The 17,889-nt window shown below is 39.8% G+C and overlaps 1 protein-coding gene across 1 annotated transcript in view; it reads left to right on the forward strand.

Moving 5' to 3' along the window:
* Positions 1 to 16,806, forward strand: part of LOC104515611 (serine/threonine-protein phosphatase 2B catalytic subunit alpha isoform) — a gene marked incomplete at its 5' end in the record, with an annotated part of 45,944 nt that extends 29,138 nt beyond the window's left edge. The window contains 3 exons of the mRNA XM_010159653.1: positions 4,310 to 4,435; positions 7,170 to 7,244; positions 16,718 to 16,806. Coding sequence (XP_010157955.1) covers positions 4,310 to 4,435; positions 7,170 to 7,244; positions 16,718 to 16,806 — 290 coding nt within the window. The remainder of the gene's footprint in view (positions 1 to 4,309; positions 4,436 to 7,169; positions 7,245 to 16,717) is intronic.
* Positions 16,807 to 17,889: the final 1,083 nt, after the last annotated feature.

Raw genomic sequence — 17,889 nt, forward strand, 5'->3', positions numbered from 1 at the left:
CATTGGCAAGAGGATAATGTCATTTGTGATATCTGCACATCTTCACTTTACAGAACATTAGCTTCTAAAACTCATTTACAACAGCAAGTACCAGAATTAGGTTAAAATGTGTGTGACTGTTAAGAATAATAAAGATTCTTGCTGTGCTTGGTGATTATACACAATAAAACTGCGGCTGGTGGCTTGGTCTGCTAGCATATGTCTGAGTATACGTTTGGAATGAAAAGTATAAAGGTTGCAGCCTGGAATAACAAGCGAAAGTTGGAGAGAGTCAGGTTTTTCTCAGCAGCAGGTTTCATAACCAACGGAACCCATCCCGCTTTCTTCTGGTTCCTCCATCAGCGATCACGTGGCCTGTAGTTATGTAACAGTCAGAAGACTCCTGCTCTTTCAGGGCAGCTGGGGTCTCCTACAGCTCCTGAGACGTCAAGTTAATGTGGACTAAGAAATAAAGCAGCGGTGAAACTCCCAAGCCTTTTCTGAGCCAGCGGAGGTGGGGGAGGGGGGGGCGGAAAGGAGCTATGACCAAAAGAAAGCAAGGACTCAGAAGAGCTCAGGGCAACTCCTGATGTTGTCTGAGAAGCATTTTCTTCTTGGTCCAGGTAGTTGTCTTCTCTGACTGCTAAGCAGTAGTCAGAACTGCACAATCGTAACAAGAACCAGTTTTTCTAACGTTAAATATCATCTTCGTTAGTTACCTAATAAAAATATTTTGTATACGTTGTACTTGTAAATGGAAGATTTTAAATTAAAAATTCAGAAGTGTATTTGTGATAGTGGTAACTACCCTAATTTATTCTTTTAAAAGTAGGGTTATTTTAGAAGATTTCTGTCTGTGTCATTACACTGCTCTGTTGTATAGTGTTATTTTACTTCAAGTGGCTTTTGAAGGCATTTGTGGAGGATCTGTACATGGCATTTAGGGAGGAGAATAGTTTATAAAATACTGATACCAGAACTTGCTTTTGTAAGATGTTCCGGTATAAAAATCAATGAGGTGGTGTGAAGATTATTTTTTTTTTACATTAATCACAAAATAAAGTGTCCTTTTAAAAAAATAAACACAAACAAACAAACTAAAGCCATTTATGTTTATTTTGATGTTTTCCAACTCTTCCGTTTATGGTGCAGGCTTTTTCAGTGGCCAGTTTTAAAAGTTCCTTATGAAAATTATTTATTCAATTTTCACAGAATGTAGAAATAGATATAATGGATAAATTGAAGAAATAGTGGGAAGGGGAGAACCACCTCAGCTCACTCAGATGATTAATTTGAAGTTATAGTCCTTCTAAATGAATATTCACTAACATTAAGTGGTCCTTTTTGTGTGGTTTTGACTCATTTTTGCTGTAAAGGCGCAAACTTTTTTTTTTTATTATGCAGTTGTGTCACTGTAATAGGAGAGTGAATTTCTATCTGTCATGTAATTTCATCCAAAAAGTGATGGAAATATTAAGAGCACTGACACCGCTTTTCTCATTTTTGCTAATAGCACTATTAAGCCATTTTTATTTTACTGAGCAGCAGAACGGCTGCCAACTGTCAGACTAGGATGGGCAAAGAGTCAAATGTGGTTTGTTTAAATGGAGGGTGTCTGTCTGGCACAGGTTCACATAAATGTTAGCGAGCCGTTTGCTGTGTCTGTCAGTGCGCAGGCCTCAGAAGCTCCCAGGTCACTCTCATCAGCCACAAAATGGAAGACATTTAGCAACCTATTGTGGGAAGCAACAGTCTAGTTCATCAAAAATGTTTCTTGTCTGATTGACACACATTTTAGTCAACAGGAGGAGATGAATAATGAGGAGAAATTGTTCACCCCCTTCAGCAGCGTTGAGATGCACTGCATTTCCTATGGTGCTGTGCCATATTGCAGTCATGCACCTTCATTGCTGGCTGTTAAGTGACAGCCCCTGGAACTGTGTTCCTCCCTGCGGAGCCACAGGAGGGAAGGCTGGAGGAAAGCAGAAAACAAAGTATGATATACCAGACACAGAGAAAGAGGTGTGTTTCTGACGTACTTTTGATTCATGCTGTTTCATCATTTATGAGGGCATTATCGTGTGCTGCTTTCTTGATTTGTTTTTCTTTGACTGAAGGTGAGGAGGACCATTCTGAAGGTCACTGGTTATTAATTCCCATCAGGATGGTTTTGTTCCTAGCTTTAAAAGGCCAGTTGAAGATGATGTATGTAAAGGTACATACATGTCTTCCAGCATGTTCAGCATATTGTCTCTAGTGCAGAAAGTACTGACAGCTCACCTACAGCTACAGAACTAGAAGTGCTAGTGATGAGCAGCAGGATGCAGTGAAGTCAGGGCTGCCTAGGTGAGAGTAAGCATCTGAGCGCCGATCGCTGCATGTAAACATTAGTAGTGAGATGGCCACCAAACTTTGTGTAATGTTCCCTGAGCTGCCTTTTAAAATGTGCAACCCCACCCTTATTTTTCCATTAAAAATGGGACGTGCCAGCACCTTGTAGAGTGGATGGAAGCTTCAGCTTGTGGTGTCTTAGTCCCATGTTGATTAATGATCCTGCCTGCATTCTCCTGTAACTGTATTGTTCAAAACTTTCATGTCTTCATGTTCAGGGTAGTTAGGAGTCCGTTTAGGTAGTCATCTCAAAATTACCTTTTTCTCCATGAGCAAAGCAATATTTGCTCTTCTGTTTCATAAATGGCTCTGTTCGTGTCCAAGAGCACATGTACTCTGCATCTGTGCAATTTAGAAATTACTGAATGTCAGGAAAGATGCTGTAAATTAAAATATACCCTAATTAGGTTAGAGGTACTGTTACTAGGTCGAGTAACAACATTATTAAGATTTTAAATTACATCTGACTTTGCAAGAAGAAAAAACCAAAAACCAACTAACCAACCGAACAAAAACCAACCAACCAACAACAACCAAAAAACCAACACCACTGCAGAAGGAGAAGGAATGAGACTTAGTTTTAATCTTTCCTAGGCTGAGGTAGTTGGCCCATGAAGCAAATAGTACAAATCCAGCACTGGATGATATTTCTTAAAAGCTCTCCCTCAATATGTTCTTTTAAAGCCAACAAACAGATCTGTGATATAAACAGATATGTGGTACAAACAGCTGCTGAACACCTTTCTGTGTTCTTCCAGGCAGTCTGAATGAATGGCCTGAGGTTTGAGTAGTCTGCAGCACCCTGATATCCACTTATTGCTATAAAAAATTTCAAAAGAACATGAAAGTCTAGATTTGGTGTGGAATGTAGTGTTAGTGTAGCATTGGGCAAACTTCACGCTTTGGAAAATGGCTTTTGGTAAGAGGAGTTTTCTTGACTTATTGTAGAGTTCATTTTATTTCTTCTGCTGTGTTTTCAGCTTGATTACTTTGCTCCTCCCTGAGCAAATTGATATTAACTCTTTCTCTCCTGCCTGTGCTCTCTGTCCCTTCAGTTATACCCAATAACATGCAGCCTTTCCCTCTTTCATCTGACTTTTGACTGCACTGGGCCTGGATACAACTATCATCTCTTCTAGAAATAAATAGCTGTTTCTTACTGATAGGCTTTGTAATACTTTGATTTACTTTGTTCTGTTATATTGCAAAAACAGGTTAATCAGATCCTGTTTCAGATACGAACCTGAAGACCATTAACACTGAACTTGGCAGAGTGCTTTAAAAATGTTATGGCATAACATGCCATATGGCTATGGCATAAATATCTGTATTTCTGCCCATTAGCAAATGTAGTCCTTGTGTGTGTGTTGACAAGAATGACACTTATTTTAATGGTACGAGATAACTCATATTAGTATTAATTCATACTGTAGGGAGCAGAGTCTCATGTGCCTGAGGTTTGAATAATGTGAGAAAAAATTCAAATTGTACAATATTATAAATGAAATATGTTGAAAATCTCCATTGGAAGAGCAACATTCAAACTCTGAGTGCTAAATGTTTTTCTCTGTTATCTCCAAAGTATGGCTGTGAGGAGCTCAGATAATTGTGTGAAATGGGTGGTTGTGGTTATGTTGCCTTGTTCCCCGTTGGTGGTAGGTCCCAGAGCCTACATTCATGACTAGTCAGAGTTATTCATTCACTTCCCAATCCATCTTAGTGCCAGAGAAAGCTGATGACACCACCTTCAGACTGGAAATCACAACTTCTTTGAGGCTGTATCCTATTATAACTAGCAGTCAAGTGCTGTTGCTGGGTCAAGTGGTTGAAAGCTGGTGAGCAGTTCTGCAGGCGGTGAATGCCGTGAGCATTACTGATCCGGTAGCCAGTCACGTGCGCATGGCTGATGTCTCTCGTTTCTTTCCTTTCTCCCTTCTAGCTGCAGTATTGAAATACGAGAACAACGTTATGAATATCAGACAGTTCAACTGCTCCCCTCATCCGTACTGGCTTCCAAACTTCATGGATGTGTTCACCTGGTCCTTGCCATTTGTGGGTGAGAAAGGTGTGTAAATTATCTCTGTTTGTAGAAACCGCAAAATGTTTTCTTAGTCACTGTGCACGTGGCCTCATGTATTTGAAATGGCAAGGATAATTTCAAGACAGATGACTTTCCCTTGAAGACAGATTTGAAGAAACAGGCATCAGAGGGGCAGCAATTACCAATGGTTAATCAAACTTCTTATATGTTTTTATAATTTCCTCTCTTTCCAGGCTGTGATGCCATTATGTTTCTGCTGTGGAAATAGATTTTTTGGCATTGCAGGCCAGGGGGTGAATTCACTGACTAGGATTCCTATTAGTTGTTCCTTTATAAGTTCTTGGGCATTCCCTTTGATATTGCTTACTGCTCAAGGGGCATTGCAACAGACTTCACTACGTCATGGTTACATCCTTACCCAGCTGACCTTTCTGATAAGATGATGATGGGTTGCTTTTTCACCATCAAGCACAGAGCTGGTGATGTTAAGACCAAGTTGGGGTAGCTGTGACTCTCTCCAGCTGTTCCTGGAGAGAGTAGAGAGATGGCAGGAAGAAGGAAAACCTGCTCCCCAGCCCCTACTCTGCCTAAGGCATACGATGCCTCATCGCTGGTGAGAAGACTCTAAAGAACATAAATGTTTTATTGAAACACAATGCTCTTAGTGTTGCCTGAACTTCATGCTATGACCGGCAAGCACACAAAAGGCATGGAAAACACTTTGGCCTAACATATTAAATGAATACTTAATGCAAACTCCTTAAACCCCAAGTCTGTTTATTCAGAGCCTGAGATGAAGCTTGCTTTGATCCATCCATTATAGTATATTGCTGTAACAGCAATTACTGCCAGAAAACTATAATAAATTCTTAAAAGCTGCTTGGAATAACAGTTCTCTCATAATAGGCAACTGGAAATACAGCCAGCTGTGGCTCTTACCTGCAGTCATGACTGGCTTTGTTTTCAGCTACTCTTTTGTATGAGGAAAGCCACTGGTGAGACGCCTGAGGTCTCTGTGAACAAAGCAGATAGACCATGAAATAGGGATTAACAAAGAAGAGACAGCTGTTTCCGCTAATGGAGATGTTGCATAATCCACACTGATGTGTGTTGCAGGTTCTTGTGAAGCAGATAAAATGCTTTTGTATTCTTTGGCCGTAAACTCAGCTAGACCGTTTTTAGGATGGGCCTGTTTTCCATACACGTTGCAGTCCTGTAAGATGTTCTGTAATATCATATTTTCAGTCACTTCCTCTGGGTGGCCTCCTCAGGTGGGGCTGCAAGATGCATGGTCAGATTTGTTGATTTTCTGAGACCATGGACACTCCTTTTTTTTCTTGGTGTTTTTGTTTGGGGTTCTTTTCCCCATCTCCTTCATGTCTTCCCAGTGGTGGCTCTTGCCAATTGCTTGGAAATTTTAGATCCCTGAGAAGTGAAATCAGCAATTTCCCTTTGTCTGCATAACAGAACTCATGGATGTAAGAGTTGATGTTCTACACAGCTTTTTATTTATTTCCGTTTTTTTAATATAGATTTTTTTTTTTCCCCCTCAAAGGCCAACCAAGGTAGGAAGCTGTTAGTTTCACTGGTGGTTGTTAATGTGGAAAGTTTTTCCACTAGTCCTGTCAAAGGAAAATATTAAATCCTTCCCTAATGTAGGAAAAACATACTTTTGTCCTACCCTTCTAATATTCCAAGTCATCATAGCTGTCACAGAAGAGGACTTTCAATTTTTTAATCAAGTGGTTATTAAAGTTTCAGCCTGTGTAGCTAGTGCAAGACTAGACATGCCTGGTAACCCTTTTAATGATGCTTGCTACATGTAGATGTAGTGGAGTTTTTCTCAATCTGCTAATGATTTCACATTTTACCTTGGAACTTTGGCTTTTTTGATCTCTAAACTATATTTCCTTGGTTGTGGTTTTTGGATTTTTGCTGGGTGGGGGTTTTTGTTGTTGGTTTTGTTTTGGTTTGGTTTTTGGTTGTTGTTACTCTGTGGTTTCTGCTTAGTGTCGCATTGTTGCCTTTCCAGAAAGAGCTGGGACCAGGTTAGGAGTTGCCAGGGTTTGTCCAAGTTGCACAGTAAGCAAGCTGAATGTATTCTGAATTCATTGATAATGATGTTTCCATTGAACATAGAATAGTTCCAGCTGGCAGCTGGAAAGGACCTAAAATAATCACCTAGTCTGTGTCTTGGATTTCAAGGAACACTGCCCCTTTGTGCACATCTTACAGGGGTTAATGTTTTTTTGAACTGAAAGTACAGTGTCCAAAACCTGGATAAATAAATAAACATTCTGTGATCCCTCTTGCTGTAACTTTTTCAGTTGGAATGTCATTCCATTTGCTAAACAGGAAAATCAAACCCTACTGCAGTGTAGCAGCAAGAGGAGAGTGGTCGGTTCTGTTGTCCAAGTGGGGTGAAAGGCAAAAATGTAATGAGAGGGAGAAAACAAAAAATGCCCAGTTCATTGGCAATTGCAAAAAGAGAGATTGCAACCACATTAATTTTTTAAGGTCTGTTTGTTGTGGTGTTCATTCTATTTGGAACTGTTTTCATGGAAACCTGTACTACATATTAAACTACACAAGATGCTTCAAGTTTATATTACTGTATGCGTAAAACAAGGTCATGTTGTTTAAAAAGTGGGTGCTATTTCTGTACTGAATTTTCATTAACACTGCTATAGCTGGAGTTTGCTCTCTGACAGACCAGAGAAGCTTAATATCAACATTTTGCATTTGTTTTCCATTTTAGTGACAGAGATGCTGGTAAACGTGCTGAACATCTGCTCAGATGATGAATTGGGGACAGAGGAAGATGGGTTTGATGGTAAGAGCCTCCTGCCCTTGGTTGAGATTATTTGCTTTGAAATTACTTAAAAGTTTATTTACTAACCCTGGGATCATTTTCTGAGTTGAAGTTCTGTGCCGCTGAAAGCAACTGTTGTGCTGGAGTCCAGTGGATTTGCTGCATGCTTTGGAAAAAAGTAATGGATCTTCTGCCCTGTTCTAACCTTTTCCTTAGTCTCACTCTTTTGGTTTAAAAAAAAAAGAAAAAAAAAAAAGTTATTTCCCTCCATGAAATCTGGGTTGTGTTGTCACAAAGTGGTCACATGTTGATTTCATGCATAAGAACCCAGGGATTCCCTTATAAAATTTAATTATATCAATGAAATAATCTTCCTACAATGAAATTAGCTTCCTGCAGACCTCCTTCCAAAACATGGGTACTGCAGCTTTGAAAGACTTGTACTTGGAATATTTCATTAGTCGCCTCTTTTAATGCACTTGTGTCTCTAAAAGGCTTTCAGAAGCAATAGAATCAATAAAAATAAATATTCAAACACATCTTCTGACCTGACATTTCTGCTAAGAAGAGAGGAATGGTCAGTTCTGTTGTCATTTCCATTGGTGTTGATATGATAATTTGCCTTGTACCTATTAGTTTGACTTTAAATAATATGTATTTTTATATCTTGCTATTTGAGGGTTCTTAGAAGTCAGTTTATTTTATTAGACATTATTTTTTGTTAGGCTGTGCAGGAGTAAATTGCAACTCTCGACTGTCCCCTCTTAATTGAGCAAAACTGGAAAAAATCCCATGCATCCCTAATGTTCTTACTATGAATGCTTTCAGTGTTTAAAAAAAAAAAAAAATCTAGGAAAAGAACAGAAATATTAAAAGATTAGAAAAGAACCTGGAAAATCTAGCACTGTCAAATATTCTCAAGATGTTTGTAGTTAGAATGAACAAACAGGGAGAATGAAGAATTTTCAAGTAAGACAAATATTTAATGAAGTTATAATTAATAAATAACTTTTCTCTCCAAGTATTTATTTTTAATCTTTGGAAGAGGAAGCTAGATTGCAGGTTTTGACAAATGTTTCCTTTGCGATGGAGGAGGAGGAGGGTATGGACGATAGTGCTTTGGTTTTACTCGGAAAAGCCAGATGGAATTCCCTGTTCTGCATCCACCACAGAGTGTGAATGTGAACAATTATCTTGCAGGATTTGGGACAAAGACTGAATTTATTGAAACCAGTAATCAGTGGAGAAAAGAAAACACCTGTTTGAATATTGTACCCAATTTTTTTCTTGTGAAATTTAAATAAGTAGCTACTGTGTAATTAAAGCAGCGTGTGAAATGGTACAGTTGCATACACTGAGTAAAAACTCTGTCAAATTAAGTACAGTAGCAACAAAACCATGTGCTTAAAATCCTTGGCTCAAGAAAGCACTTAAACACAGGATGAAATCCCACGGAATGCAATGCCAGAGCAAAGGCTTTCTGGGAAGGAGTTTTAATTTCAGGATTGCCCTAATACTTTAAAAAAAAGTTGCCCTATAAACTTCCATTGAGCATAGATAGGCCAATGCCTGTAGTACTTTTCTAAAATGTTAGTGCATCAGTGTTCCCATGCCTGCGTTACAGTTCAGGAGCAGGTTTGCAAAAGCGGGGTGAGAAATGACAAGGTGTTGGGGTGTTTGGGGGCAGCAGCTCCCTCCAGCTGCAGGAGTTCTCTGCATCTACCGCGTTTTTTCTGGGAGGAGGGTGAACCCCCTCACCTCCTGCCATCTCCCCAAGAGTTGTTACCACGGCACTCCTCCAGACATGGTATTTGCAGCATTGCAGGTGTCTAAGCAGGGAGATAGGCTGAAATCCTCTGGGCTTGCAGGTGTGCGTACTGCATAATGATACCTAGCAGCGTTGAAGTTTCCAGATGAAGAATAATGAGACCATTCCTGGTACTGTAATGTTAATATTGTTAGCTAAATCTGCTTTCAGATTTTTGTATATGAATGATTTTTCTGTGTGAAACATTATGTTAAGGAGGACATTAGAAATGACGTCTTCTTTAGCGTGTGTAGCTAAAACCAGAGATGGCATATGTTCACGTCTGCTTTCCCGGATAATCCCCTTAGCCCTGTAAAATGGGATCTGTGACGCTGGTGCTGCAGCTTGCCGTGGGTGCACGGTTGTACCACTACCTTGTGAGGATCGTAAACATGTAAGAGACCGAAGGATTTGGGTATAAAAGTAAATTTGAGTGTTGACTTAAATTTATATAGAGGCCGATATCTTTAATGATTTGCTGGTGGGTTCTGATTTTACTATCTGTACAACAGGAAAATCCTCTTTCTCTCAGAGACAGTTGAGTTCCCCCCCTTTTCCTATTTTGTTTTTTTTCCACAGAGCCTTGCCTTTTTGGGGAGAAACTACAAGATGCATTTCATTTGTGTTCTTGATGAAACAGACTGGAATGATTATCAGCTTAAAACTGTTTCTCTAAGGTCTGCATATTGACAGTCTTGTAGTGGTTCAACATTTCCACTATTCTTCCTCAATAATTTCTGTCCAGCTTCCGTGGAGGACTGCAGCAGTCCAGTCCTGTTCACCCACTGACATTTTTGTTTAGCAGTATTTCCCATAGAAGGAAATGCTTTTTATCTGCAACAGCAGATGCATTTTTTATGATGGAATGGTTCTTTAAAATGGCTTATTTTTATATCATCAGTAGTTTTCAGGGCTCGCTGCTGATTTCCTTCCTCTCCTTGCAGTTTGAACATGCCCTGACCTGGGTTCCCATGTGTAATGACAGTAATTCATCACTATGGTTTGCACTGATGGTTCATTTGTTATCTTCTCTTACACTCTCTTGCCCTCTGTCTTCCCCTATCACTTGCCCCTTCAAGACAAAGCCCCATCAGTATTGCCTGACCTCACTGCATGGTGTTCTTAGGAGCCCTTTTTAAAATTATTATTTTTCATTGAGTAATGCATGTTGCATCTAGCCATGGGCAGGATGCTCAGCAGCAAGTATTCCCTTCCACCCTCTTCCTTTTTTTTTTTTTTTTTTTTTTTTGCTTAAGGAGACACATCATGGGGACCAGATCAATTTGTTGTAGGCAGTTTCTGTGTATGCTTAGTAGGAGACAGCCTAAATAGCAGTCATAGTGCCCTTTATCCCGTATGTCCCTGCTGGCCTATATTGGCCTTTTGGTTTCACTTGCTTTAAAAATGAGAGGATGAGAGAGTCAAGTTTTCTTATCTCTGATAGTTTCCTCTTGCTGTACTTTCTCTTTCCTGTTTGCTATGGTAGTTGCAATATAATCTGATCCAGCAAAAAATGGCTTGGGTGAATGATAGCTCGTGTGCTGTATGGTTTGTGCATCAAACATATTGCTTAGCAACAAGAGCTGCAAATACTTCTACCTAGCCAGCATATAGTCAGAGTCCTGGTTTATTTTAATTAGCAACATTTCTGGCCTCGTGCATTTGATTGAAAAAAACTAAGCTGCTAATTAAAAGGGTGCAATAATGTAATAGGCAACTTGACACAAATGCACTGCTTGCTTTGTATGCTTCACTATCATGATTTGGCATAAAGACACTCCTAAATTACCTACATTAATTTTCGTATTACCTTCAACATTGTAGCTCACAGCCTTCTCATGGAAAATCTGCTGCCAGAGCATTGATTGAAAATCTGCTGGCTACAGCATTGATTCCTCAGCTGGAATACAGCTTCCCCAGTACAGTGCTGTAGGCTGAGCCTAAAGAGGATTACCAATGTCTCCTGCCAATCAAAACCTGGTTCCGCTGTAAACAGGGGCATACTGGTGCCACTCGGCACTGGTGAGGCTGCACCTCAGATCCTGGGTTCAGGTTTGGGTCCCTCACTGCAATAGAGACACTGAGGTGATGGAGCGTGTCCAGAGAAGGGCAACGGAGCTGGGGAAGGGTCTGGAACACAAGTCCTGTGAGGAGCAGCTGAGGGAGCTGGGGGTGTTCAGCCTGGAGAAGAGGAGGCGGAGGGGAGACCTTATCGCTCTCTACAGCTCCCTGAAAGGAGGGTGCAGAGGGGTGGGGGTTGGTCTCTTCTCCCAAGTGACAAGTGATGGGACAAGAGGAAATGGCCTCAAGTTGTGCTGAGGGATGTTCAGATTGGGTATTAGGGAAATTTTTTTTCCCGGAAAGGGTGGTCAGGCATTGGAACGTGCTGCCCAGGGAGGTGGTGGGGTCACCACCCCTGGATGGGGATTTACGAGACGTTTACATACGGTGGTTAGGGACACCGTTTAGTGGTGGTATTGGCAGTGTTAGGTTAATAGTTGGATTTGATGATCTTAAAGGTCCTTTGCAACCTAAATTATTCTATGATTCTGTACAGGATGTGCCACAGCTCTTCAGTGCAATAAACGGCACCTGGGGCAGGCTTTGCTCCAGCTAACACAGACTGATGGAGCAACAGCAAAGGCCTCGTCATTGTCCCGTTTGTTTACCAATACCTTGGTAAGGGTGGTCGTGATGCAACCTGGACAGATAAGAGTTTCTTAGCTTTTCAATGAGTTTATTTTTAAAGCAGGAGAGAAACCAAGGGGTTTCCCCACTGGTTTCTCTTTGTTCTTTCTCTAAACCAGCAAGGTTAGACTGCAGCGTATATACTGCTCTCTGTGAGGTGGTGACAGAGACGCCTTTTAATGTGATCTTTTTACTTATATATTCATTCATTTATTTGGCCAGGTACGGGGGTTTTATCCATGCCCAAAGCATTTTTCCTGTGAGCCGTACTCTGGCACATTGGTGTGCCCTGCTTCTGGACCAGCCTCTACCAGCATGCGGTAGATAGCCAGTGCCCCCAAAACACGTGTCGTGGTGCGGTTGTGCCTGGGCACAGAGGGCTGCGCTTGGCTTGCTCTCAAAACCAGATGATTTTAAAATGAAATATCTTGTACTGGACAGTTTGAACAAACGCATGCGTGCAGTAGATAGCACGGATTTTGGTAAAAGCAGCAGACATGCCTATAGTAGTAAGCTATTCTTTCAAGTATCACACGTAAATAAGCTGGAAGAATTGGCTTGATTCCTCTAAGAATAGAGGTGTCATGAGGCAGGCACACCCCAAATAAATTCTGGGGTGGGGCTGCTTTTGAGAAGTGATTGAGCCTTATCAAAGCAGCGGCAATAATGTAGGAGAAAGTATGCGTTCAAGGGGTGGTAACATGTGGCTAAGCTTCGCTGCTGATCCGTCTGCATGTTGGTTTCCTGCAAAACCAACTAACAAGGCTTTAAGCTGAAAAGGGGTTTGTTGTTGGGGTTTTTTTTTTCATTTTTTTCCACATTGTTCTTACTGTTCTTTCCTTTTGGATGTTCCCTGCCTAATTTCTTTCTTTTCTGTTTTTCAGACTTTACTTAAACATTGTGTTTCCATTGATGTTGTCCAATGTTCTGTATTTTTTTTTTTATTTTCATTCTACAAACATCACTCATCTTTTTCTTCCCTTCCCTCCTCCCCCCCCACCTTTGGAATTCGTAAGAAGATCCCATTTATGCACAGAAGAAAGGTATTCAATAAGTTGGAAGGCCTACATTCTGTTAATTTCCCTAATGCTTAATTAGATAATACAGAAAATATTGATACCAGTGAGAGATTTGGGATTGGCTCTTTTACTCATTATTGTTTTCTGTCTATTCAATCCTATGTCTTGGAATATTTTTAGATATTTATAGTGGGGTTTTTTTCATTGTTTTGCTTCTTAATCTGTGAAGGTCTAAATTACATTTCACATAAGTTCTACATCTCCAGCTTGTAAGATCTGTGTTTGGGTGTTACAAATCCGAAATCCAATAGAACTTTGTGACATTACTGAAGTAAGATTCAAAGCTTTTCTTCTACCTCACAAATAACTTGCCCGCTCCAATTTTAAACTTGGCTGCATTCATGATTTTTGTTTTTTACGTTCCTTCATGCAAATAGAGTTTGTTTAGATATTGAAAGAAAAGTTAAAAATTTAAGGGGATATCAGGCAATGTTTGCAAAGGCTAAAATTGAGCCTTTTACCCGTCATCAGGTTGCAGGTTATGACCCATTCACTTTTACATATGTGTATGTTTCAGTGTAGATAAGATAATGCATAAGGATTTTCAGTAGTGATTAACTTCAGAATACTAAACTGGAGTATTCACATTTGAAATGTGAGTCTAAGTTTTATGTATAAATACTTAGGGAGTCTAAATATTATATCAGGTTAGTAGTATTCAGTCAAAACTAACAGGACAATAAAACTTTGTGAATAGTAGGAGCATTATTTTTAGCAAATAATGTTTTTAAAAAACAGAAGGATAAAATCATTACTAATACTTAGAAAACATAATATTTTAAGTAATTTTCACAGATTTGTTACAAATTAGAAAATTCAGTGAGGACAAAAATTTTTTCCGTGTATTTTTTAATAACCTTGGATGTCTAGTGATGAGAAACAAAATACTCCCTTTGAGCCTGGTGTGTTTTATGATTAAAGGGGTTTTTTTCATGCTTATTTCATGTTTACATGTAGGGCACTGTATTTTACTTTGGTCCTAAATTATATTTCCAGTTTTCAGTTCTCAACTCTTCTGGAGGTTAAATAATGACAGAAAAAGCTGAATATACTTACAAGATCTACTAGAACAGTGTGGGTTTGTAATAAACAAGTAGGGATAGTGACACTTGGGGTGAAAAAAGTAACAAATTGCATTCAAGTGCTTTCAGGGTAAAAAGGGATGAGAACCATGTCTTGTATCTTGAGAGTATAATTCAGTGAGATCATGGTAACTGAGGCAAGAATATGCCCCCTCTATTCCCTGAAGAATCCGACTGAATCATTGCTGTGTAATTAAAATTTTTCATTAAGCTGTTATGAATATATTATATTTAATGCAGTTAGAGCAGAGTTACAGCTGGTTCTCCCACTCTTTATTGTCTAGAATTAGACATATATGTTTAAGACCTTATATCTTTATATTTTTACCTATATTTTTTTTTATATCTTTCCATTTTTGCCTTTATATGTGAGAGGTTTGAAAGCCATCATCCTGAGCATAGTTTCTTTTAGTTTAAACTTCAAGATACAAGATCATAATTTCAAGGTAGTCTAGGAGGACTATTAGAAATGCCTGGAAATAACTCATTTAATAGCTGCTCCAAAAGATGGATGCATGCAAAAAGAGCATGCATGGTTATAAGACATCTAGCTTATGCTTCTCAGCAAACGTATGAACATACCCCACTGCATAAGCATACGGTTGTCAACATCTAAGCACGCGGATTGTAATAGCTGTGGGTACACATGAGGTGGCTTGTGGTCCTGTTGGTACGCAGTCTGGTCAGGGCCACGTGACCCCAAAAGCAGCTATGCAGAATTCCCTGTGCCTGGCTGTCGAGCTCACAATCTATCAAACTCACCCCTTGCACTGATGGAGGTTAAACTTGATCTTGACCTCAATATTAAAATTTGCAGTGAGATTCATCCTGAATTTTTATGTCCTTAATGGTGATATTTGTTCCTATGGTTACTTAGATTTATTTGAACAGCTCTAGGAATTGTGGGTCAAGTTCATTTTCAGTTTTCAAGGTTTTTTTGAGGACGGCTATTTGTTTTGAAATTCAGGCACAGGAGAAAAAATGTGTACATCCTTTTCACCTCTCCTAAAATGCCAACGTGTCAGGCAGGCCACCTAGTCATCCAGTAAATATCACGAAGGAATGATTGCATTTCCAGCAGTCGTCTCGCACTACAAGTTTAATTGGAATTGAGATATCTGCAGTAGGGAAGATGACAGTGCCTGATAGTAGAGCCACAGCGCTGCCGTCATCAGAGATGCGTGGAGAAAACTGAAACTGAGAATTAGGACGGAGTTGGCTCCGAGAAGTACTCAGCCAGTCTCCCACATGACAGTGTTTGGACCTCTCCGGCACTGCCCAGAGCGACTGGGACATCACGGAGGAGGAGCAGTGGGTGAAAAGCTGGTGCCACTAAAGCAGATGGGACTTTTGCTGTTGAGTTCAGCAGAGTCTGCATTACGTTCCGACCTCATGTTTCAATATGAGCTTAATTGACTGACGTCACTTTGTGCTCATAATTCAGCAAAGGAAGGTCTTCACGGCAAGGGTCTGTGGGTGTCTTCTGCAGCTCTTCACCTCTAGCATCCATCAGCAACATTGGGCAACACCATCGAGTGCTCAGTCGCTGCCTCGGCTCCCCAGGGCTGTCCCCTCTTGCTGCCATAACTAACTCCCTTGGTTTTGGCCCTTTCTGCTATTTAGCTTCCATGGTAAACTCCACTTTATAAAATGGATCGATTTGCTAGGAATCGAGAAGAGAAGTTTGAATTCTTGGCCTTTAATTCTGGGGCAGCAAAGAAGGAAGCGTTATCTTGATGCAGTGGATTTCAGGTTGCGCTCTTGTACCTCTGAGGCAGGAGTTGCCAGGCAGGATCCATACAACCCAAGGTTGCCTTTCATTCAGAAACCTTTGGGAGAAGCCTTCGTGGTGTATGTGGTTATGACTGTGATAATTAAGTCAAACTGGTTTACTTACTATATGGCCTTCTCTTGAGGACATGGGGAGTCCTTATTGAAATCTGCATTCTGATAACTTAGTACTGTTTGCTTTTCCCATTCAGGTGGTTGATGCACAGCTAATATTCTAGCTTTTGGTGATCTCCAAGTAACAAGTGCTCATGCAAACTTAGCTGACCTGTAGTCTCTGTTCCAGCATATGTATTTTTAAAAGCAAATTATTTTGTGAGTTCATGAATTTCAAAGCTGTTAGGCCAATAGCAGTGATGAGAATAAAGCTGCATCTATGGAAATCTCTTTACCACTGCCATGCAGCACAATCCCTACCATTTCATGCTGGTTTTCAGGACTCTGCCTGTAGGTTTTATAACCATTTAAATACTACTTAACTAGGGATGGGAAAACCCTAACTGGACCTTGGCCTTAAGCGTAACCCAATCATGTGGGGTTTTTGGTGCTTGGGTTTTTGGTTTTGTTTTGTTTGGGGTTCTTTTGTTTTGGGGCTTTTTTAGAAAATGAAAGGTGATTGTTTTTCACTTACAATTATAAGATTATGGAATACATTTCAACTCCACTGTCGTTTAACTTTATTTTTTTCCAATTTGAGCACTGCTCATATTGAATATCTTTTTGGATAATTTTCTAAGAAACTTGTTTAAAAGAATATGGTCTCAGAAAAAGTTTTCTAAATGGAAAATTAGCATACATTGATGGAAAAGCATGCAGCTTTAATGTGTACCAGGAGAAGGATCACATCTCTGAAGGCAGTAATAACTACATTGTTCAAAAGTGATCAGTCGAGCTGTAAATAACAAAAAAATAATATTTTTGGTTTTGACTGCAAATGTGGCTTAGATTGGCAAACGATGGCATTAATATGATGTTTCTTGTATTTAGAGTTTAGAATAGTGATGTATTGTTTACAAACCCCTGTAACCGTTTTTAATGTATTTTCCATAGGAGCAACTGCTGCAGCTCGAAAGGAGGTTATAAGGAACAAGATAAGAGCAATAGGAAAAATGGCTAGAGTTTTCTCTGTGTTAAGGTAAGGTTTTCTGCTGATTCAGCTTTTTTTTTTTTTTTTTGATCATAGAATAACAGAATGATTTGTGTTGGAAGCGACTGTAAAGATCATCCAGCTCCCACCCCCCTGCCATGGGCAGGGACACCTTCCACACTAGACCAGGTTGCTCAAGGCCTCGTCCAGCCTGGCCTTGAATGATGTTAACGGACATCTTTGAGTACTTAGAGCACTCTACTGTTAATCAAACAGCAAATTTGATATTTTAATATACCATCCGACTGAGTTTTACTGGAAATTCTTGAAGATTATTTTATTTATAAAATATTGCTCTTTCTTATGGCTCCAAATAATCATCTTCCTCAGGACTTTTGCTGAATGTAAAACAGACAAACAAAAAAAAAAGATATCAGCAAATAAAATTGCATTTACCCTTTTTTAAAGATACTTGCTCACCAGGGGTATTAATTAACTCTTAGCCACTGGAAGGCAAGAGTTAACTGTGGAGAAAGGGTATGTTCCACATTGTGTCTCATTAAAAAGGAAGCCAACTGTCCCACTTTGTCACCCACAGTTGTTGCTACAGCCATGAGTAAAAAAGATTAAAGTATTGGGGTCATTTAGCTAAAAATTCAAGAAATAATTGTGCAGACAACAGCAACTTGTTACCTTGGGCTGCATTTCCCAAACACATGAACGTGGGTAACTAATTGCCACCCAATGTTTAGAACTCTCCATCTGATGTCCCTGAGCAGAAGAGAAAACATGCTGCACTGTGCTGTGCTGAAGTCTAAATATAGAAAATACAGTTCTCCCTCTCTTTCAGCAGAGGGAGTTTTTTTTCTCAGGAAATTGTATGTTGCACTGCTGTAGTCAGTTTATGGCTACTACAGTCAGTACAAAATCAAGGCATTTTTAAATAATGTATTGGTATGATTGGTATAAAAAGAGGAAATAAAAATAGTTACTTGAAGAAAACATTCAATTTCAGATGAAACTCTCAAACTAGCTTGATTTGAGACTCTTCTGCAGCGTGCAAGCAGTGGGCAGGTTGTCAGTGGGGCTTTGCATGGACACAGCAGTTGGCCCACACATTGCAGATTGCAGCACA

This window comes from Eurypyga helias, unplaced genomic scaffold (assembly GCF_000690775.1).
Source record: "Eurypyga helias isolate BGI_N326 unplaced genomic scaffold, ASM69077v1 scaffold11079, whole genome shotgun sequence".
NCBI lineage: Eukaryota > Metazoa > Chordata > Aves > Eurypygiformes > Eurypygidae > Eurypyga > Eurypyga helias.